Source organism: Danio aesculapii, chromosome 10, assembly GCF_903798145.1.
Source record: "Danio aesculapii chromosome 10, fDanAes4.1, whole genome shotgun sequence".
Taxonomy (NCBI): Eukaryota; Metazoa; Chordata; class Actinopteri; order Cypriniformes; family Danionidae; genus Danio; species Danio aesculapii.
In genome coordinates this window covers 12,770,040-12,793,846 of record NC_079444.1, presented here as the reverse complement: position 1 = coordinate 12,793,846, position 23,807 = coordinate 12,770,040, and the positions used below count along the sequence as shown (strand labels likewise).

The 23,807-nt window shown below is 36.2% G+C and overlaps 1 protein-coding gene across 3 annotated transcripts in view; it reads right to left on the bottom strand.

The window, feature by feature from the left end:
- Positions 1–266: 266 nt before the first annotated feature.
- The window catches only part of carm1l (coactivator-associated arginine methyltransferase 1, like), a 36,369-nt gene continuing 12,828 nt past the window's right edge, over positions 267–23,807 (bottom strand). For 2 of the 3 annotated variants that reach the window (XM_056466921.1, XM_056466922.1), the window contains exons 6-13: positions 16,566–16,743; positions 14,763–14,853; positions 6,607–6,688; positions 6,442–6,527; positions 4,335–4,424; positions 3,056–3,193; positions 2,818–2,907; positions 267–493 (exon numbers count right to left, since the gene is read on the bottom strand). In XM_056466921.1, the coding sequence (XP_056322896.1) occupies positions 484–493; positions 2,818–2,907; positions 3,056–3,193; positions 4,335–4,424; positions 6,442–6,527; positions 6,607–6,688; positions 14,763–14,853; positions 16,566–16,743 (765 nt within the window). In that variant the 3' untranslated portion in view covers positions 267–483. Of the gene's footprint in view, positions 494–2,813; positions 2,908–3,055; positions 3,194–4,334; positions 4,425–6,441; positions 6,528–6,606; positions 6,689–14,762; positions 14,854–16,565; positions 16,744–23,807 lie in introns of those variants that run through there. The other variant, XM_056466923.1, reaches the window with a different exon arrangement.

Sequence of the window (23,807 nt, the reverse complement as noted above, 5' to 3'; positions counted from 1 at the left end):
AATAGCACACTTGAATAAGCATCTTTTCCCTACACAATAAAAAATAATGGGTTCCGCACAATCGATTTGTGTTGAGACAACATGAAGGAATTGTTAACTTTTTTTTTGTTTTTACAAATTTAAGTGGATTTAACATAAACAATTAAGTTGTCCATAAAACAAAATCAAGAATTGTGTTGATTCAGCTCATTTTAAATTAGTTTGAACAAACACCATTTTATGTAAGGGGATCAATATTTATATGGAAATAAAAGACAATATTACAGTTTCCTATTGGAAGATACATTTAATGTAAAACTAAACAATTAAAGATTATAGCAAATGTATAAAAACACAAACTCAAGTCACCTTATTTTCATGAACAAATAACACTGATTTCACCTGCACATGGAACCAGCATAGATTCAGATATGTGGCTTACAATCTGTGTAGAAATGCTGTAAAATCTGCTGTTTTGATGTGGATACTGATGAAAATGAAGATTCAGGCGTATCTGTGAATAAAAAAAGAGAGAAATCCCACTTAAATACACCTTAAATACAGACCCAAAAAAATAAACCTTAAATACAGACCCAAATGCTAGCAATTAAAATACAAACGCTGCTTTCATTAAAAGAATCTTGAAAAGCCTGGAAAATCTGAGTTTTAAAACTGTAATTTCCATACTTTGTCATTCATTCATTAATTTTCTTTTCGGCTTAGTCCCTTTATTAATCTGGGGTCGCCCCAGCGGAATGAACTGCTAACTTATCCAGCATATGTTTTACGCAGCGGATGCCCTTCCAGCTAAAACCCAACACAGGGAAACACCCATACACTCACATTCACACACGGAGAATTTAGCCTATCCAATTTACTTATACCGCATGTCTTTGGACTGTGGGGGAAACCGGAGCACGGGAACATGCAAACTCCACACAGAAACGCCAACTGACCCAGCTGAGGCTTAAACCAGCGACCTTCTTGCTGTGAGGCAACAGCGTACCCGAAATTAAAGTCTCTTTTGCATAAATATTTTTGTGTCATGTATTTATTTATTTTCTGAGTGTGTAGAAACATACGAAAGTAACAAATCGATTTTCTCGAATCCCTGAAAACATTTGATTTTCAGATTATAACAGCACATTCAGCATGCAACCCTTGATGAAGCTGCCAAATATCCGCTGGTTTCGTGGTTAGTTTTAAATTTCAGTTTTTAAATGCCAGAAGTAAATTATTGTAGCAGTTCTTTTTTCCTTATTACAAGCCGTGTTTCTCTTCTCATGTGTCACAATAATGATCAATCTACAGGTTATTAAGTACAATAACACATTCGTGAGTTTGAAATGTCTGAGTTTTTCAGTTTAAAAGTAAAGCTGCGGTCACACTGGACTTTTCTCCCCATAGACTTAACTGAATGCGTCAGACCGGAAACGCAAGCTCATGTGACAAGTTTCACAGTTCGCTGCATTGGAAAGGTCAAACTTTGCGAAATCACATCACATGACTGCGTGAGACCAATTGAGGATCAAAACATGACCTCTCTGACGACTTCAAAAAAACTATTTTCCTAAAGAGATGGTCTCCTGTCATGCCTCTGATTCTTCAATAATGAGCCATACAGAACTCTGCGAACTATCGGAGAACAAGGCCACTTTTCTCTTCCTTTCTTCACTTTATCTTTTTTTTTTTTTTTTTTATTATTAAAAATATATATATTTTTTTTAATTCTTAATTTTTTATAATTATTATTATAATTGTTGTTTTATAAAAAAAAATGTTCTGTATTTTATATGTCCTAAGGATGCTTTTTGTTCTGTACATGTATTTACAACCATTTTGGTAGATAGAAATTGATGGTCTAACACAGTGTTTCCCAACCCTGTTCCTGAAGGCACACCAACAGTACACATTTTCAACCTCTCCCTAATCAAACACACCTGAATCAACTTATCATAACATCAGAAGAGACTCCAACACCTGAAGTTAATGGGTCAGAAAAGGGAGACATCCAAAATATGTACTGTTGGTGTGCCTCCAGGAACAGGGTTGGGAAACACTGGTCTAACATGTAAAAAAAAACTATCACACTATAATTGTACTTCATGCAATGTTGTATTGTCTAATAAAAATAAAAGTAAAATAAGTAAAAAAAAAACATGACCTCTCTGGACAGGAATTTAAAACAGGGAGCGATCGCTCGTTTTTTAAAATGTGTAATGATCTCGTTTAATCCCGCCCCTTTTCGCAGTGCCGTAGGAAATTTCGCATGTACAAATTCTAGTGTGATTGCAGCAAAAATCAGGTTTAAATGGCAAGATTCCTGTGGGGATGAAAGTAACACTGTTATTTATGTAATTATTCCACTTTTTCAGTGTTTTAATAATAAAAAAATACTCGAATTGTAGAAAATTGTAACATTTTGCATTGTCGGGTTGCTTTTGAAACATTCAATGGAACTGAATATTAAAATGAAAATGCAGTTAAATTTTTTTTTTTGCAAAAAATTAAGGACAAAATATGATTGTGTCACGACTTCTCACTCCACAAATACACAGAATCACAGGGGTTATCAAAACCACGTATTTATTTACAATATTCACACTTACAAGAAACTGGGAGGTATTCCAGAAAGCAGGTTATGTAACATACCCGGGTAAGTTTAGGAGCAAGTGAGTGGATAACCTCGGCTTTGGTACCAAATACGGAGGTAAGCTTTGGGGTATGTTAAATAGCCATAGCAGCTCACTCTCTGAAGATAACCTGCTCTGGAGCAGCTCTGAATCAGCTGGTTTATTTGGTATGATTTTTTTCCCCTTATATTTCCATGGGACTTACCGGAAAAAAGGATTTTTCAAATCCAGCGAGTTCCCAGATTTAAATCCGGACTGATCGACAACAGCAGTGATGTGAATGTCATAGCTTTGCCTATAAAAGAAAAGATTTATAATTACACACAAATATTGTTAACCTCATGGCGTGTCTAAAACTGAACTGTATGAATTTTCATGTGTTCCAGACCCAGACCTATCATCCCATTCATATGCATTATTGAAGCCAAACAATTGCGTCATACCTCTTGTTGGCTATAAGGTGAACGTGTCCTGATAATGTCTGTCCCATTTTGGCAAAAAGGGGGGTCTGCAGCAGACAGCGCACCTGATACCAGTGAGTTAAAGGTTCAGTAGGAGACGTAGACAGCCATATGGTCATCCTGTACAGACATAACAAAAGAATAAATTTGACAGTTTTTCTCAGTGGCTTTGGTGCATTTCTCACAACAATATTTACATTTGCACAACAGTTAATGCATTTCTCAAAACAATTAGTACAATCTGCAAAACCTACAGTACTTGATAACTTGAAAAAGCGTGTCACTTGCTGAAAATGGAGAGCTCATTCCTCAAAAGCAAGTATTGATGCCAATGAAAGTGTCAGTGTCATCAAGATGAAAAGTCCTGACACCATTGTGTATAAACAAGATAGTCAAATGGCTTTGTCATGTTTTCATTATGACAGTTTACTCTACATTTACTCCAATGTAAAAAAAAAGTCAGATTTTGGTGACACATTTGGTGACACGTATTTGGTGAAATGTATTCCTCAAGACAGCACTGTATACTATTCGCACAGCCATTTGAAAACCACAGTAAAGTTAGACATCACTGCATTTAGTGAGGTAGCTGAGCACAAGACACTGAATATGTGTTTCACATTTTTACTGCACATGCTCTTTACAATTCTAATTTATTCACAGCATTGTGCAAAAGAATAAATACACCCTTATTTACAACAAACATAAACTCCCTTTGGGTAGAGCTGTGCACAACAGTGAACAATATTGCAGTACACATTGGAACTGAACCTACAACATACGAAGGTCTGTAAATCATTCATGAAATGTTCAATTTAGGAGACATTTTCAGGAAAAAAAAGATTTTAAAAGTTTTATAATATTTGCTTGACAGATTTTGACAACTAGTTCAACATTTTGGTATGTACTGACTCAAGTAATGAAATGAGGACTATTAGTTTTATGTGGAGTGACCATTCAGCATTCACAAGTTTAGTAAATTTTGACTGACATGACATCAGCAAATGATAATGTTATAAAACAGCAGAGAGTTGTGTGAAAGCAATTGATGCATGTCTAAAAGCATTCACAATTTGTTGGAAGGAATGAGAAACTGCTACTATGATGTGCACAAATGACTAATTGTTTTGAGAAATGCATTAACGCTTGTGCAAATGTAAATAGTGTTGTGAGAAACACATCAAAGTGACTGAGAAAAACTTTAATACATTCAGCCCTATTCTGTCAGATGCTTTTCCTTTAATATTTGTGTGATTCTCACTTTGAACCGACGAAGGCCACGTCAAACCAAAAAGCAAGTCCATGAATCAGTCCTGACTGCAGCAGCTTGAAGACAAATGGAATTTCCAACCTGTAAATGACAAAATATTGTGATAATTTTATTTTATTTTTTTCAAATGCATCAAATGAGCTTTTTAACCCTTCAACGGGCATCATAACGGCCTGGGTAACTTTTGTCTATAGGTTATATTTACAACAATAAACTCAAATTTATCTTGATGGCAGGAACACAATTCAACCAAAGGTAACGGACGGACAGATAGACGGACGGACGGACGGACGGACGGATAGATAGATAGATAGATAGATAGATAGATAGATAGATAGATAGATAGATAGATAGATAGATAGATAGATAGATAGATAGATAGATAGATAGATAGATAGATATTGTGGATAGATAGATAGATATTGTGGATGTATGGATGGATGGATGGATGGATGGATGAATGGATGGACGGACGGACGGACGGACGGATAGATAGATAGATAGATAGATAGATATTGTGGATAGATAGATAGATATTGTGGATGGATGGATGGATGGATGGATGGATGGATGGATGGATAGATAGATAGATACTGTGGACGGACGGACGGACGGACGGACGGACGGACGGACGGACGGACGGACGGACGGACGGACGGACGGACGGACGGACGGACGGACGGACGGACGGACGGACGGACGGACGGACGGACGGACGGACGGACGGACGGACGGACGGACGGACGGACGGACGGACGGACGGACGGACGGACGGACAGACAGACAGACAGACAGATAGATAGATAGATAGATAGATAGATAGATAGATAGATAGATAGATAGATAGATAGATAGATGTTCTAATCTGATTCAATGATTTATGCTAAGCTAAAAGTGGTCCCGCCAGACCTGGGGATCAGCTGAATGGATTTAAAAATGGTAAAACTCAACTGTTTTACACTAGGGGCGTTGTAAAAAGGAGCTTATTTAATAAAACGAATGATTAATAAATTATATAAATAATAGAACTAAGTGTATCATCAACTTTTACTTATAATAAATAGGAATGTGCAGACTAAATACAGAAATAATTGTATAACTTCTTAATTTAAAGAAAATCATTAAAATCATACAGGACATCAAAAACATTATAATTAATAATAATAACAAACATTTCTGAAAATAACTTCTGTAATTAGAAAAATGTGTATTTTATTAGTCACGATCACTAGTGATCTAGCATTTGCAGATCGCTAGATAACTATACATCTGCCACTATATGAAATACAACTCCCAGAAGTCTTCACATTCACACACCAGTTCCTGAACGTCCCTGATTACACACACACACACAACAGGAAGCTCATGATGGACTTTTTACCAGGACTATAAAGACACCTCTCACACACACACACACACACACACAGTTTACTGAGTCTTGTATTTTGTAAGTGAGCATTTCGAAGTGTTTTCCTTGTCTTGCCTTTTGTGTTTTTGGACTCTTGTTTGTTTTACTGTTTATGTTGCTTTGCCGCCTGTCCCGACCTTTTGCCTGTATTCCGACTACGCTTTTGGATTACCTTTTATGCTCCTGTATGCACCTGTTGTGACCGTTGCCTGCCTGTAGATTCTTAAATAAACTGCATGTGGATCCTCAACTCTGTTGTCAACCCAACTCATTACAAATAGAATATTATTAGAATTATTAAAACAAAATTACATTTATTATTAATAATAACTATTACTTATTTTAAAAAGATTATACAAAATAAAAATATTAATTATTATTGTTGAATATTGAAAATTATCATTATTTTATTATACAAATTACTTGATTAAAATTATCCTGACAAATACCTGGGATGTTTAGCTTATGTTCATGTATTTCAAGTTTAAAGCAAATGAATTTAGTTTGCTTTAATTCTAATAACCCTGATTGGCTGCTTTTAAATAAGCCCAATAAATGTACTGATAAGCACGGATTTAAAATGGAAAATTAGTAAAATGGTGAATCAGCTCAAAGAATTTTCTTTAAAATGTTCCTGCTTAACGCTGTAACTTTTCCTTGAAGCTCTATTCTTCAGTTGTATGCGTTTACCTGTGTAAATCTTCCTCTTTTGCCTCCAGAAAGTTGATTGTGTATTTCACAGACCTGGCCATGAGAATTTGCATATCGAACGTGTCCTGAAATACAGAGACATTATGACAACATCACACAGCAAATAATATTGTCCTCAACTGCATGCGAAAATCACAGACTCACAACTATCGGCTGTTTGAAGAACTCGTCCACAGCAGAAGAATGAAGCCCACTCAAGTTCACACCATAGAAACAGCTTTGATTCCTGAAGTAAAATCAAGATATATGTGGGTCAAACACATTTTCAGGATTGTCAATATAGTTTATATATGATTTAGAGCAGTGGTTCTCATCCTTTTTACACTCTTTTTATAACTTCCACCCACATTGTAGACTAAAATGTCTCCACTGGTTCATCTGATGTAATTACAACATGTATTTACTGTTTTAATCTATGGATGTATGTTTAAGGGTGTTTTCTATGGTGGCTGAGAGAGCCCAAAAAAAGCTGCAAGTTGGTAAATAGGAAAACACTAATAAAACTGAGATAACACTGTCATCAGATTGCAATACATATGCTCGCAAATTGCAACAACACATGCAAATACAGAAATGTGCTACAAATAACATGAACCACAACAAAAATATATCTGGGGACGCCAAAAAGTGACGAACCCGGCTGCTTCCTGTTTAAAGTCAGCAGTGTTGTCGGAGATCTGAGAGGTGCGCTTTTGGTTTGTTTTAACATCCTGAAGGTTTCTTGATGTTTGTTTATTTTAAGCTCTATTAATTTGTACTGTATGACCAAGACGCTTTCCTGCTTTCACTGATTTTTGGTAACACTTAGTTTTATGGAGCCTTATTATAAGATATACGTGTATAGTATTAACAATAAGTTATGTATGATTACATGCAACAAGCACTAAACTTAACCATATACAGGCCCGTAGCCAGGAGGGATTCGGGGGGTTCGAAAGACCGCCCCTCACTGACAAAAGTGCAGAATTTGTCCCATAAATGAGTTCATTTGTCCTATTTTGACTGCTATGACATAATGGATTGTGAAAATAACCCATCAAAAAAGGATTTAAGACCAAGCGGAATCCTTTGTCAGTACAGAATTTGGGACTTCCTGTTCTGAAGTTACGCCCTGCCAAATTCAGCATCCCAAATTGTGATTGAGGAAAGTTGAATGTGCTGGTGAGTTTGTTTTTTGCCCAATCAATGATAATAGACTACACTTTTTTTTCATTCAAAAACTTTAACAGATTCCTATTTTTTCTAATGATTTTTGATGAAGGCAAGGCAAGGCAAGTTTATTTCTATAGCACATTTCATACACAGTGTCAATTCAAAGTGCTTTACATCAACAGGAATAAAAGAGACAAGTATAAGAAAATAAAAATAAATTATAAAAATGATTAAAAACAGATTAAAATGTGTTAAAAACAGGTTATAAAAGACTTAAAAAGAAAAGAAATACACAACAGTTTGACCTGTCGGGCGTACCACAGTGCTCATTCAGTAAAGGCACAGCTAAACAGATGTGTTTTCAGTCTTGATTTGAACGTGCCTAATGTTGGAGCACATCTGATCATTTCTGGAAGCTGATTCCAGCAGTGAGGGGGTTTGACTGAACTCTTGGAATTTCTAGTTTATATGATCCTAAAGATCTGAGTGATCTGTTAGGTTTGTATTCAGTGAGCGTATCTGTAATGTATTCAAAATTTTAAAATAACTATTGTATTTTGCTAGTATATTTTATTGTAGGCGGTTCATTCTGCTGTGGTGACCCCTGATTAATGCAGGGACTAAGCCTAGTGAATGATATACTAATGTATTATTTCTTGATTCTAAATATTTAGGAAATGTGTTTGGTCAAAAAGTGTGGTTTTGATGACCATCTGACAAGCTAATCCAACAAAAAAAGTGCTTAAAATGCAATATTTAAACTTCATAATTAAATAGAAAATTAGGTGAATAACTGCAAAAAAGCAAGGCAAGTTTTTTTTATCTATTTCATACACAGTGGTAATTCAAAGTGCTTCACATAAACAAGAATAAAAGTATCAAGAAAATAAAAATAATTAAAACAAATTAAAACAGATTAAAATAAGTTAAACAGGTTATAAAAGAATGAAAAAAAGAAAAGAAACGACATAATAGGGCGATCTGTCGGACGTAGCACAGTGCTCATTCAGTAAAGGCACAGCTAAACAGATGTGTTTTCAGGCTTGATTTGAACCTGCCTAATGTTGGAGCACATTTCTGGATGCTGATTTCAGCAGCGAGGGGTGTAGTACTGAACTCTTGGAATTTCTAATTTAATTGATCCTAAAGATCTGAGTGATCTGTTAGGTTTGCATTCAGTGAGCATATCTGTAATGTATTGAGGTCCTAGGCCATTTAGTGAATTATAGACAAGTAATAATACTTTAAAATCTATTCTGAATGTAACTGGGAGCCAGTGTAAAGACCTGAGGACAGGTGTGATGTGGCACAGTGGGAAGGCCAGTGAGGAGGCCATAACAGTAATCCACCCTGCTGCTGATAAAAGCATGAACAAGTTTCTCTAAGTCTTCACTGGAAACAAAGCATCTAATTCTTGCAATGTTTTTGAGATGATAGTATGCTGATTTAGTTATTGCTTTGAAATGACTATTGAAACTCATATCTGACAACAGCGTCACACCAAGATTCTTGACTTTATTATTATTTTTTTGTTTTGTTTGACCTTGGAAACAAGGTACGCAGTCAGCTTGAGAACCTCATCTCTGTTCCAATTTTTGAGAATCACCCCTTTCACCAGGCTGGCTATAAAATGTAAAGATGTACATGAACACAAATGCTTGTTCTATCTGATGTTATACTCAGTGTATCTTGGTTGAAAACCACTGGTTTAAAGTAGTGATTTTAACATGGGTAGCAAAAACAAGAAAGATCCAGGTTAAGTGCATATAAAATATAATTAAAATGGCTATCAAGTGGGAAAGAGGCTTTTTGCTAACATACACTGTAAAACACAATTAGTTGAGTAAACCCATTGTTACTGAGTAACCTCGTTGCCTTACATTTATTAGGTAAATAAAATGTTCATAACTCTAAAAAGTAAGTTAGGTCAACTCATCAATCTCAATCTATACCACGTTTTCTCACTTTTTTAAAATAAAGTCAACTTGTCGCTTTTAAAGCAACGGGTTCACTTTTTACAGTGTAGATGATCAGCTAAAACTTGTCTTCATTCCATGTGACTAATAAGGCCAAGAAAAGATATCTTCAAAGCTCCTGAGATCAACATTTCAACAGACACCCACAGCAAAGCATGAGCCAAACGTCTGTTCTAACAACAAATATGGGGCGTAAAACTTTACTTCAATAATGAAATATTATAATATTGTCCAATATATGCACAACCCACATTAAAAAAATACTAGTCATTTATAGTAAATACTAAATCCAACACAAATTGATTGAGTTAAATGAACAAATTTAAGTGGATTGAGCATAAAACGATTAAGTTGTTCCAAAAAAATCTCAAGAATTGTGTTGTTTCAGCTCATTTTAATTAAGTAGTTTAAACAAGCAGCAAAAATCATTTGCTAATATAGTGTACCATAGTAAAGTACTTGAATTAATCTGCTGTGGTAATTCTGTAGTTTCTATGGTAACACAACAACTATAGTAATATAAACAAATTACATAAAATACGCTAAGTTTGCTATGACCATATGGTATATTATACTACAAAACACCACAGCTTACTGTAGTAAAAACTAAAGTATACTACAGCATTTACAACAGTTTATCATTTCTATATAGTTGATACTATGCTGTAAAATCCATTAACATAGAGTTCGTTATAGTAAATACTATAAAGTATACAGTTATAATGCGCTTGATTATAGTATGGCTCAACAGTATAGTACTGGTTTAACAGTGCAGACAGAGAGAGGAAAACTATGTGCCACGATTCAGAATGGACTGAATTTTTGCACAGCGTTTTACAGCACCAGGAAGCTGCTCGGCTTCAGTTTGGTCACGGTACGGTGCAGGTACAGTGCAGGCTGTGGGCGGTGGGACGATTACTGTCTTTCCATGCTATAGCAAACCACAATCCCCTGCGGGCCAATGTAAAATAAACCATCACGGATGAGGCTCTAAACATTCAGGGTTGAGAGGGTCTGAAGCGCCATGATCTTCTATACTGTAAAATATCTTGGGTTCCACACAATCGATTTGTGTTGAGACAACATGAAGGAATTAGGTCAATTTATTAGTTGTAGCAAATTTAAGTAGCGAAAACAATTAAGTAGTCACAAAAAAAACTCAAGAATTGTGTTGTTTCAGTCCACTTTAAATAAGTAGTTTGAACAATAGTTTGAGAAAATGTTATTTTTTTTACGTTGACAAGCTTTTTGCAGTGTTAACTAGCTTTCTTTAGTGTGCGATGTTGTTGTTTAAGCTTGACAATGTTCAAGAAGCACAAATTTACAAAGCATAAAGTAACAATCACTCAAAAAAAATCAAAGAAAGTCAACACAAGTGGCTTGGTCATGTGGCTTCATATGGAAGAAACCAGGATTGCCTAAATTGCATTGTATAGAAGGGTAGAAGGTACCACAAGAAGAGGGTCCAAGAACAACCTGTACACTGTGTTGGGGAGTAACTAGTTCCATGTAACGGCATTACGTAATTTAATTACAAAATAAAAGTAACAGTAATCCGTTACAGTTACTGAGAAAAAATGTGTAATTAAATTACAGTTACCTATGAAAATGTTAAAGATTACAAATGAAGTTACATCTAAATATGTTCTTTATAATCTGGCATATGTTGAATAATATTAATCTGTTGCTTTGGCTGTTTTTGATATGCACGATGTCTTCTGCTAAGACCATTTATTAAAGCGGTGCTATTCTGCTATAACTGGCATGGTGGTAGCATCGCTACTTTCTAAATCAAATAGTTTTTCAGTAGCGAAGCTATTTTATTAGTTAAATAGCGCAGTAGCATCCACACAAGCTACATTTACTGATCGCGGATCAATAAGTGACAACATCAACATTCACAGAGCTGTGAGGCCGGTGTCTATAAAAGTAAATCCGTTTGACTGTGAGAATGACAATTTCTTCTACCTGTTTTTCAGTGGTCGACAACAAACATTTTTGTGCGTTACTGCCACCTCTCGCTCTGGTCGGTGATGTCACCAACCAAGGCTAACACGAGAAATTTGCTTGATTGAAAGATGACTGAGGGAGAGGAGGTCTATAAATATATATTTTGTATTGTGTAGTTTAATAATTAAGAGTTGTATATATATATATATATATATATATATATATAAATATATATATATATATATATATATATATATATATATATATATATATATATATATATATATATATATATATATATAAATATACACACAATATAATGCTTAATCCGCGTGACGCAGTGACACAGTAGGTAGTGCTGTCGCCTCACAGCAAGAAGGTCGCCGGTTCGAGCCTCGGCTGGGTCGGTTGGCGTTTCTGTGTGGAGTTTGCATGTTCTCCCTGCGTTCGCATGGGTTTCCTCCGGGTGCTCCGGTTTCCCCTGGTTTTTGTTTTTGCTGTTATATACTATCATTTGTTTTTGTTTGGTACAGCATATTATTTACAGTAAAAAACTGAACTGAACATTTCTGCCTCATATGTTTCATTGACAGTTACTGATCACTAAGATGTGATTGACTTGGATTTAAGTTGCTTCGATTTAAAAATGAAAATTGCAAAAAATAGCTTAGATGTATTTTTTTTATTGCAAATGCCACAAAAATCTCCCTGCACAACTAACTAAAATGTAGATTTTGTAACAACAGTAAACAATGTTTTGTTATAAGGTCTGGTTTTGTGGTGGCTGTACTTTAAAATTAAATGAATATAATCTTAATTAAAGTGATGAAAGATTTAGAAATTCTAACAGTAAACAGAGCTACTGTAAGGTCACATCTGCTTAGTATAAATGCTTGAAAATGATTTAGTTGAAAATATCCATCAGAAACTTAAAGTAATCAAAAAGTAATCAGATGTAATCAGTTACTTTACTTTTATAAAGCGATTGAGAAGGTACACTACTTATTACTTTTAAATAGGGTAATTTGTAATCTGTAATCAATTACATTTCCAAAGTAACCTCCAAAACACTGCATGTATGTCATAAGAAATGGCAAGATAGAGAAAGTTGGCATTTAGCATTGACTCATGCAAGAGTCTACATTAAAGTGCAATAAATAGGGTATATGGGGACTTTTAATTTTCAGTCAGCCAGCTCAAGCACTTTCGGTGAACTGTTTTGCCATCACAAAATACCACAATTAAGATCTGATCTGATTAAAAATGACAGTCATATTTCCTAGTTCCTCCGAAAGGCCTGCCCTCAAGAGGCTCTGATTGGTCAGCTAACATAATGTGCCGTGATTCACGGATCAGCTCCTCGTCACCAGGAAGCATCACACGCCTTCAAGCACGCACTTTTTGTGCTGTGTAAACACTGTCAGTCAGAGTAGCTGTTAGCCGCAGCAGTTTGTTCTTGAATCTGACAGAAAATGACACAAAGGACACAGCTGAACCTCACGCCTGCTCTCTAAAATAAAATCTGACAAGTGTCTTTCACATATATTTTGTATAAGCATGTGAAAGTAAAAGTAGTATAAAATGTTCATTTTATTGATATCAGTTTTATTTAACTGATTGCATTTTAATTACATCACAACATCAACTCTGTAAAAGAACCCTTACGAAACCTTTCATCGGAAGTAAAAGTGTATTACCAGCCCACTATACTGTTAATTAAAAGCTTGTCCAAAAACATGTATCTTTAAATGTTTTTTAATCAGTTCAACAGAGCTCAGATTTTTCAATGTTGGAGGAAAAAAGATCCAGAGTCATAACACAGAAGGCACGGTCACCTTTTGTCTTAAGACGTGTTCTGAGAATAGCTAAAAGGTCTTGGCCAGGAGACCTCAGAGACCGGCCACAGGAGTGTGTATGTAAATGTTCTTGGATATAAGGGGGAGCCTGACCATGCAGAGCTCTGTATGTGATAACTAGAACTTGAAAATTAACTCTAAAACTAATACACGCAAATAATGAGGTTTGCTGTTTGTTAAACGACTTGAAATGAGCTGAAACAACACAATTCTTGAGTTTTTTGGGGGGGGCAACTTAATTGTTTTGTGTTTAAGCCACCTAGTTAACTTAATTTCCTCATGTTGCCCCAACATAAATCGATTGTGTGGAACCCAACATTTTTTACAGTGTAGGGCCCAATGAAGGGTCTTAAGCACAGGAGTAATGTGCAACCTCCAACTAGTGTTGGTTAAAAGCCTTGCATTCTGGACAACTTATAATCGCTCCAAAGATCATTGATTCAAACTAGTGTACAGAACATAATATCAGTCCAACAATGAAGAGATGAAGGCATGAACAAGCATCTCCATTTCTTCTTTTAAAACTATCTCTGTAACCCAACACAGGCTCATTGTGAAAACGTAGCCCTGCGGACGTTTCTGGAGACAGTGAATTACGTAGGCGGAGGTACGTATGGCTGCATTTCATTTTTTTTAAACGAACGCTGCAGGGCGGTGTGACGCCGTTCTTTTTCGAGCTTACCAGCTGACCGACCACTTACCTCCGTTTGGACGGCATTTCCGGAGGTCCGAGTCTGGTGAAGAGCGGTTCCAGAAAGCAGGTAAGACAAAAACAGAATCCAAAATATAAAACAAACAGGTGAATAGCAGGGTGAGAACATGGTTAAATCTGAGAACATGGTAAATAAATATATATTTTTTTAATCAGACGAGGGCTTTTATTTTTTTGGATTGCTTTTGAAACTTGTTGGTTGGGTTTAGGGAAGTGGGTGGGCGGGTCAATCACTAAAATTGGTTGGGTTTAGGGAAGGAGGAGGGTGGGTCAGTCGATCGTTCGCTCAGTCAGTCAGAAAGTCTGTCAAAAAGTGAGTCAACAGCGGCCTCTTGTGGGTTCACGCGAGAACTGCACACGCGAATGGACCTCGCGAGGAAAATTTGAGATCTCAAAGAGCGTACACAGCGACCTCTGACGGATTTGCGAAAACAAAAACTGCAGAAAAACGTGCCGCCGGGACGTATTTCGCGGTCTCCAGAAACGTCCGTGGAGGTACGTTTTCAGAATGAGCCTGGGTTGCTGTAACCCATGCACAATGGAGAAAAATTTAGTAAAAATTTTCAAGCCCTATGTTTTAGATGTCAAGATGCTATTTCTATGAATGAAAACTACAGTTTACAGAATTGCTGAACATTGTAATGAAGTTATTACCAGAAGTTGGAGCGGGCATGATGCTCCATATAAAGATGTTCATCAGTGAAAGGAGCCAGATGAATATCACTCTGAGTAGGAAACATCATTCCTGGACAGTAATAGTAAAAAAAAAATAGTCATATAAAATATATTTCAATAATCCACAGTATTGGTCATAATTGAGTAACTGAAATGAATTTGTGTGTATGTAACTGTTCCCTATTCAGCAAGTTTAAAATTAGTTTATGCTTTTGTGATACTTAAACAGATCACGAGTGTGGCATGTCAAAAATATATTACACTATTTTACTAAATAAATAATAAATAAAATAATCAAATACTTAAATGAATAGGTTACAGGCAAGATCAGGAGTTTTCAAACTGTGGGGTGCACCCCACAAAGGGGGCGCCGGCACCTATTAAGGGAAGCGCAAGAATTTGAGGTGTGCACTTGAGTAAATTATGAAGAGGATTTTTATGCGTTCACTAGAGTGAATCTGATTAACGTTAGCTCCACATCTAACTATCAGGCACTTGTAGAGATAGTGCGTTTAAGTAAAATATATACAAATAAAATGGGCGGGTGCTTTTTAAAATGAATGTCGGTGAACAAATGAAAGTAAATCCGGTGAGCGTCTGACAAAAAAGTGCCCTTCTGAATCAAATCAGCAGGATGCCCTCCTGGATCTTTCACTTACTTTGAAGACACTACTGACTACGCTTACATGGACAACCTGTAATCTAGTTATTTGCCTTAATCTGAATAAGACAATAATATAATTAAGGTGTTACATGAAGCGCTTTTTGAATGTTGCGTCACTAGGCTATCCACGTTTCCTGCAGAGTCTCATGTAATTTTAGGTGTTTCATCTTTAATTTTTCGACTTTAATTGCAGTTCGGCAGTTTCACATTTACTCATGAACATTTCATTCATGCCCCCATGACAAACTGGGGTATAACATGCAAATATGGAGTAAGGACTGGTGGAACAGTGTTGTTTTATTGGAATTTGATACCGCACGCCTAATGGAAATAAAAAAAATCAGCATTTTGTGATGTGTGTGTGTGTGTGTGTGTGTGTGTGTCTGTGTTCCTTTACTGACAGTCACATGTGTGGATATTGTCAGAAAAAAATGCTACAAAAAAAGTCCTACATGACGGTAATAGTTTGATTGCAGTGTTTACTTCAGTAAAGCTACTAATATATGCATACTCCACGTCTTAATTCCATTTCTGTTCAGTTCAATTATGACTTTAGTCAGAATAAGGTCATCAAAAATCATTGTTTACATGGTAGACTCTTAATCAGAGTACTGTCTTAATCGTATTAAAATCGTATTAAAGTATTGTTGCCCATGTAAACATACTCAATGTTAGACTCAAACACATCGTCAGGGCTCTGCGAACTAGACTTTGCGAAGCAAAATTTTCTGTATGTACGTACATCAAAAGAAAGTAGGCTATGGCTCACGCTTATTCACAGTGGAAGATGATTTATGGTTAGTCGTGTCAGGAATCTGACCACATATTAGCATGTTGTCCTCAGCCAGTCCTCAGAAACAGGCTCAGCCATCACACTGAATCAGGTAAGCTGTCTATTTATGTTACAATGTAACTGATGCTACCTACTTTAATAGCAGCAAGTAACATGTGAATGATGTTAGGGCATGCATTATAATATAGGCTTGGGGGAGGGGTGCTTGGGGGGGCACGAGTGAAATTGGATAAAATTGGTGGGCGTGTGTCCTAAAAGTTTGAAAACCCCCGGGGCTTTATGACATGATGGGCTTTTGAAGAATACACACAGATGGTTTGCAAACCTTTTGGTTTTAACCAGTGTTTGGCGTATAGAAAGCTCTCTAACATCCTCTCATTGAGCAGCATGTAGCCCATGGGCTCTGAGATGATCACATCCACCCTCTCTGGGAAGGAAACTTCCTCAATCCTTCCTGACAAAACCGTGATTTTGTTGGACAAGCCATTGCTTCTCACTAGCATCTAAAGAGACGAGAATGACAGAAAAAAAAACATTAGTTTGCCAAACAATCAAAAAGAACTTTTACAGAAATCTGAGTATAATAAAATACTGAGGGGCAATTTATTTCTGCACTGGGGGATATTTGAAAACACACACTGTTTTTTTTAAGATTATATGTGGTAATGAGATGAGTGGTGTGATCACACTTCATTTAGCCTGACCAAAACAAAAAACGTCTTGCTGCACTTAGCAAACACACTAACGATTTTAAAAAGCAAGCCTTAAGATACAAAAACGATCATTCAATGTATATTTTGTAATGAAACAAAAAGAAATAAAGTGCCAATTATAAAACATTTTTAAATGTGTTGTGGACATTCATTTAGGCAACAACAGTGAAGTTGTCTAAAAAGTCTTGTAAACAATATTATCTCTCTAGAAATTACAAAAGCACGATGATATTATGAGTTGCTCATATTATGTGTTCAGTCTATGAGCATAAGTCTATCTATGAGCACGAGTACTTGACAATCAAAAACATCAATGTTGAACTAAAGGACCATATCTGTGCAGATGTGTAGTGTTATTTACAGTCGAATCATCAACTAATGCCTAGGCACACATGGAATCTGCGTGCTCATAATTCCACAGATTTTTAGCCTATCATTGATTCTGTTCATTTACTTGTGTAAATGTGTGTACATTTATATTTATTGAGTTCTTTTAATAAATTTCAGTAATATTACTGACAAATATGAAAATGTTCATATGATTTACTTACAATATAGTTTGTGAAGTAATATTTTCTGTCTTTTAGTAGATATATTATATAGAAGACTCACTTTTTTTATCAAATAAAGTAGCTCAAATTGGATTTGCATTGTAAAAATACAGGTTAAAAAGTTATTACTTTTTAGTTCATATGTTAAGGTTTTAGTTATGATCCTCCCAAAATCATTCCGCATAAATCTGCAGATTTTTAACAAAATTCTGCGCAAAAATAGCAAAAAATGTCAGCAGATTCTATCTGGCCCTACTAATGGCCATTGCTTTACTACAGCAGCACAGTTATTTTCTTAGATCTGTCAAAATCTGGAATAGTTTTGGCAACCAAAAAAAAATTGCATGAAAAAATATTATGCAGCTTTAAGTTTATTACTGTTTTTAAAGTGCATAGTATAGGTATAGGTTTATCTGAAAAAATTATCTGAGTTCAGTACATGGAAATAGCTTACTGGTTGTCGTAGTCCCCACTGTTTCCTCATTCTAATGTAAATCACTTTAATGTAAATTCACAGTTAAAAACAGGCTGGTCGTAACAACTGTTACATTGCACACAGGAGCATTAATATACACACCCCAAGCAGCATTTGATTGGTTTGATTCCTGATGAGGTTTTTTGGTTCATATAAGCTTGTATTAAACATACTATGTACAGTTGAAGTCAGAATTATTAGCCCCCTATTTATTTTTTCAACACATTTCTAAACATAATAGTTTTAATAACTCATTTCTAATAACTGATTTATTTTATCTTTGCCATGATGACAATAAATAATATTTGACTAGATATTTTTCAAGACACTTCTATACAGCTTAAAGTGACATTTAAAGGCTTAACTAGGTTAATTAGGTTAATTAGGCAGATTAGGGTAATTAGGCAAGTTTATTGTATAATGATGGTTTGTTCTGTAGACTATCGAAAAAAATATAGCTTAAAGGGGCTAATAATTTTGACCTTAAAATGTTTTTAAAAAAAATAAAAACTGCTTTTATTTTAGCCGAAATAAAACAAATAAGACTTTCTCCAGAAGAAAAAATATTATCAGACGTACTGTGAAAATTTCCTTGCTCTGTTAAAAATCATTTGGGAAATATTTAAAAAAGAAAAACCGGAGACATGCCTGACCACAGCTCATGAGAATGCAAATTTGCAGTGAAGATAGATTAAAAATGTATTAAGTGTCACTCCAAAAAGAGGCACAAGGTCATGTATCTTTTGTTGATTTAACGTGTATATTGTGCATGCACACATGCTTGCAATAAAGCAACAGACACATGTACACTGCTGAATATAAGTGTTGTTAATGCACTGTGTCATATCTTTCAGCTCTTACTGTGATTTGGAACAAAAGGATGTCAATAAATTTTATTTAAAAAATTATCTGTTTATGCAGAAGCTGCCATTTATAGGGTATATGCCGAGCTAGTGTTGTTCCCATACTGATAAACTTTTGGTGACCGGTTATTGTGAGATTTTTCCAATTTATACGATTCCTTTTACAGCATCGATGTTGTAATGTGATTAAAATACAATCAGTTAAATAGACTTTGGCATTCATTTAGTTGTTCAAGCGTAAAAAGACACAAAAAGCCGGTTACTTGCACGTGCCTGTCAGAATCGGCAGGCTAGCGCAGAAGCTCTATTGAATATACTGGGGTAAGTTATATGTTCATATTTTAAAGACATGGCGGGGAAAAAGGTAACTTAATGTAGTGCTTCTTGTACAATCTGAGACCCACTTTATATCGGATATCACTCAGCCAGTGGAGATCGCTGATTTTTAAAGAAAACAAGACCTTAAACACGCCGATTTTGCAATTGCAAACAATTCACCGGAAGCGCTTAACCCAGGTTACTGGCAAATTAAAAGTCCTTTTAGCATGCTTCTGCATATACCCTATTCCTGCCTTTGTTTTCATATACTTTAAAGTGTCAAATTACAACTCTAAATACATCTGGGTCTGTGCCTTTTGTCGAGTATAATTATAATTTAACCGATATTCCAACCAAAACACAACTCAGGAGTAAACTAAGTTAACCTGTTGGCATAAGGATAGCTCATGCACTCATTCTAGCTAAAATACTCCACCACTTTAAAAAATACGATTTAACAAGGTGTGTATGTGTGAGCAGGCATTAGCTATGTATCCATCCAAAAATGTGAATGAAATTTATCCGCAAAACGGGATTATCTCATAAAAGATGTGCGAATAAAGCAGCGTTTCCATCCAACGAATCAAAGCGAACAAAATTGTCACTTCCTGATTAACTGCCGCCAAATATCAACAGTAACAACTGAATTTGCAGCAGTAGGAGAAGCTGCGTCAATCTTTTCTTCATTTAATAAATGACGTGCACCTCAGAAGGCAATCCTGAGAGGCGTTTGAAGGCGTGAGACGCGGAGCATGGCCGCTCTTGATTCTGGAGGTCATTATTAATATAATAACAGTAATACTGGCGTTTTAGAATGACCAAAACAATACTGCAGATGGTTTACAATGTGGTCAGCCTGCTCTTTTGTCCATTTACACAAATTTTTATTATCACATGATCTCTTACAACAAAATCACATGACATTTTTTAATGCGCATATTGGAATTTGTTTCCATCGCAGTTTTTGCGCATCTTTTCTTATTGAAAAAAAAGTTTATCCTACTCAGTTATGCGCATATATATTTTTATGCACATTTTCTAAATTGATGTGCATCTTGGCATTTCCATCAACTGTTTTTTTCATGCGCACTTCCAAAATGCACATAAGTGAAGTTTGCACAAACTAATTTCAAAAGGAGCACGTGATATGATTGACTACAGCTGATCCTCATTACTAATCATTAGGTAGCCTATCAGATCATTCTAAAACTACTATAAATATCTCCCCCCCCCCCCCCCCATCCTTCCCTTATCCCTCCTCCTCTTTCATGATCGGGCAACACGGTGGCTCAGTGGTTAGCACTGCTGCCTTGCAGTAAGAAGGCCAAAGGTTCAAGTTCTAATTAAGCCAGTCGGCACTCCCTGCGTGGAGTTTGCATGTTCTCCCTGTGTTTGCGTGGGTTTTCTCCGGGTCCTCCGGTTTCCTCCCACAGTCTAAAACATGTACATAAGTGAATCGTAATACAGTCACAAGCACTTAACGCATACATAGCAAAAGGGGGCACTCGAGAAACTCCTGATCTCGTATCCCTCCTAATGCTCATTGACCAGGCGGGAACCTTGGGCTCATCTATCTCCGAGCTCAGGGTTCTCTCCCGGGACAGCATGCCAAACCTGCTATCATAGTCGAGCATTATCTAAGTGTGAACTCTTTAAAAATAGGTGGATGTAAACATAGCTACTGACATGACTAGCAGAAAGTCAGAGCAGAGCTCATTAATATTCACGACCATACCAAATATGGTCAAAACAGAGATTTTCATCCTAGGGGTAATTCCTGTGGTTATAAATGAGCATATAAAACTGTTTTTGGAGAATGTTTGAACTTACCCAAGCCACATAACTTCTATGTAGACAACAATTTAACCTATTTAATCAATGCGCTTTATAGCACCTTTGTGCACCAATGCACCAAACGTACTACACTACATGTCATTTCTGTTGTCACTTGTAAAGGGGTTGCTGCTAAAGTTCAGCAGCATCTGACTGTCTGAGGCCTGGTCGACTTGGATGTCATCCTGTTTCTCTGCAGGTTTATCCATCTTGTCTACTTTTTGGTAGGTTTAGGCTTCGGCCTTGTCATGAAAACATAAGATTTTTCTAAAAAATGGCTAGTAATTAAAATAAATTTGATTATTTTTAAGAGCCTCTCATAAACACGTCTACTCTCTTTTCCGTACATATAGTGCCCACCAGAGATGATGTTGCTATTTAGCACATTTAAAAATAACTAAAATGAATAATACCTCACTGGGTTTTAATCTGATTATCACCCTTGCACAATAAGAATACAACATTTGTAATCTTTTTTCTAAAAGCAGAAAACCATTTAGAGATTAATCTGTATGCATTATGGTCGGAACACTGGTTGCGTAAATCAGATGTGGCAGAAACAACACAGACGTCTCTTATGTACAAAATGCCACAAGAATAACAAGACCTTTCGACTAAATACAAAGAAGTGAGCTATTAGTACTACACTCATCTGTTAAAGGTATAGTTCACCCAAAAATGAAAATTCTGTCATCATTTAATCCTGTTTGAGTTTCTTTCCTCTGTTGAACACAAAGGAAGATATACTGAAGAACGTTGGACAGCATTCATAGTATTTTTTTTGTTCTACCATGAATGTTAGTGGCTGATTTCCATCATTCTTCATAATATTCAAGTTTGTGTTACTTTCATTAACTCACAAACATCCAGAACCACTTGAATGTGAGTAAATGTTGAGGAAGTGTTCATTTTTGGGTGAACTATCTCTTTAAGAAAGCCGTCTTTATCCAAAAAATACCCAATATGCAGGATTCTGGGCCAAATCTGTCTTCAAGTCATTTAGCAGGCAGAATGTCACGCATTCCAGTCATGCAGGACAGATCCTTCAGAAGGACCTCATGAAGGTGTTTCCCTGTGAAAACCTTCCAGAGAAGTTTGCTCGCTCTGAGTATTTTTCCACAAAAAGCCCATAGTCCTGAATCACAGGTTAAATGGGTATGATGACACAGATAGTGATACGTGATTTATCATCCCCGCACATCCTGCAGTTGGCCAAGAAATACATATGTCCTCACTAAGCACTCAAAGATGTTGTAACATGGAGGTTTTAATAGCCACAGTGCAAGAAAAAGTACTAGTGTTCAAGAGTTCTTAGCTGATGATTGATTATAAAGCTTGTTTGGCATGCTGTCCTGGGAGAGAGCCCTGAGCTCATAAGATCCTCGAGCCCGGGGCTCCCTCCCGTTTGCAAGGAGAAAGGGGAGTTTGAGCTCAGGTAGATCTCGAAAACTCCCCTGCTGTAGTAGCTAATGAACAGATAGTGATTGCTGTTAAGAGATAAGGACTTACAAGGAGCAAGTCTATGGTGCCGATTTGAATTAGTCAATTAACTTAAGTTGCATGTTTTTAGACCATGGGAGGTAACTGGGGAACCCACGTGAGCACAGGGAGAACATGTAAACTCTGCATAGAAACGTTGGCTGGCTTGGTAAAGACTGGAACCAGTGACGTTCTTGCTGTGAGGCAACAGTGCTAACCACTAGGAAAGGAGGAGGAGTAGGGGTGGAAGGGGGGATTCTTTAAAACGAAGATGGCTGTCATATGGAACTTAGGGTATTTATAGTGGCTTTGGTGAATCATTGGTGAATCATAAATTGAATAATGCGGGACCAGCCGCAAGCAATCATAAGCACATCATCCTCTCGAAATTAGTTTATAAATAAACTTCACATATTCTGCTAGGGCGTTTTCTCCTAGGTTTACCAAAAGCTGGAAACATGTCTCGATGTCCTCACTCTCATATCATTCCAAGCCACCAGATTTAGATTACCAGGTAGCAAAGAATTCTAGCCCAGATTTGGCATAAAGTTTGCACATAGGGCATTAATCTGGCACTGGCATACAGCATATGGGAAAAACATGGCCCTGGTTTGGCAGAGGTGTCACCGTCTTTAAAACGGCACACAAAACCCAAAAAGTTAAGGTAACTCAAACCATGAGGAAACCGATTAAAACAAACAATTTAAGTTGAATAAACGAATCCTAAAGAGTACTGTGAACTTAATCAATTTGAATAAACAAAGCAATTTGAGCACAGTAAAACCCAATAAATGAAGAGAACTCAAACCAGCTGAGTTCTGTAAAACCCAATAAGTTAAGGCAACTCAAACCGTTTGAGGAAACTGATTGCTACAAACCATTTGAGCTAAAAACTAAATTTATAAGTACTGTGAACTTACTCCATTTAAGTTGAAGCAATGAGGTATTTACTTAACTCATTACCTTCAACACTGAGTTCAAAAATCTTTTCAAATGAGTAGAATTAACTTTCAGTCAATTTTGAGTTAACTTCACTCATTTCATTTGATAAAGTTGACTGTTGGGTTTTACAGTGTATTATTTGGCCCAGATGTTAAAAATTGATATGTGGGTCATGTACGTTTGGCCCACGTTTGACCCACATTTAAAATATATATAAATTATTTTTGAATAAAGAAAAAAATTGTACCAATCAGGTTGCTTCAAAAAAATATAAAAATATTTGGCCCTTGTCTGGAAGCCAGACTTGGTCCAGTCATGTACCGGGTCAGAAAAATTTTGCTATGTGGGTTCTTAACCCTTGTGTACGGTTCAAATTTACCCTTTCATTATGTT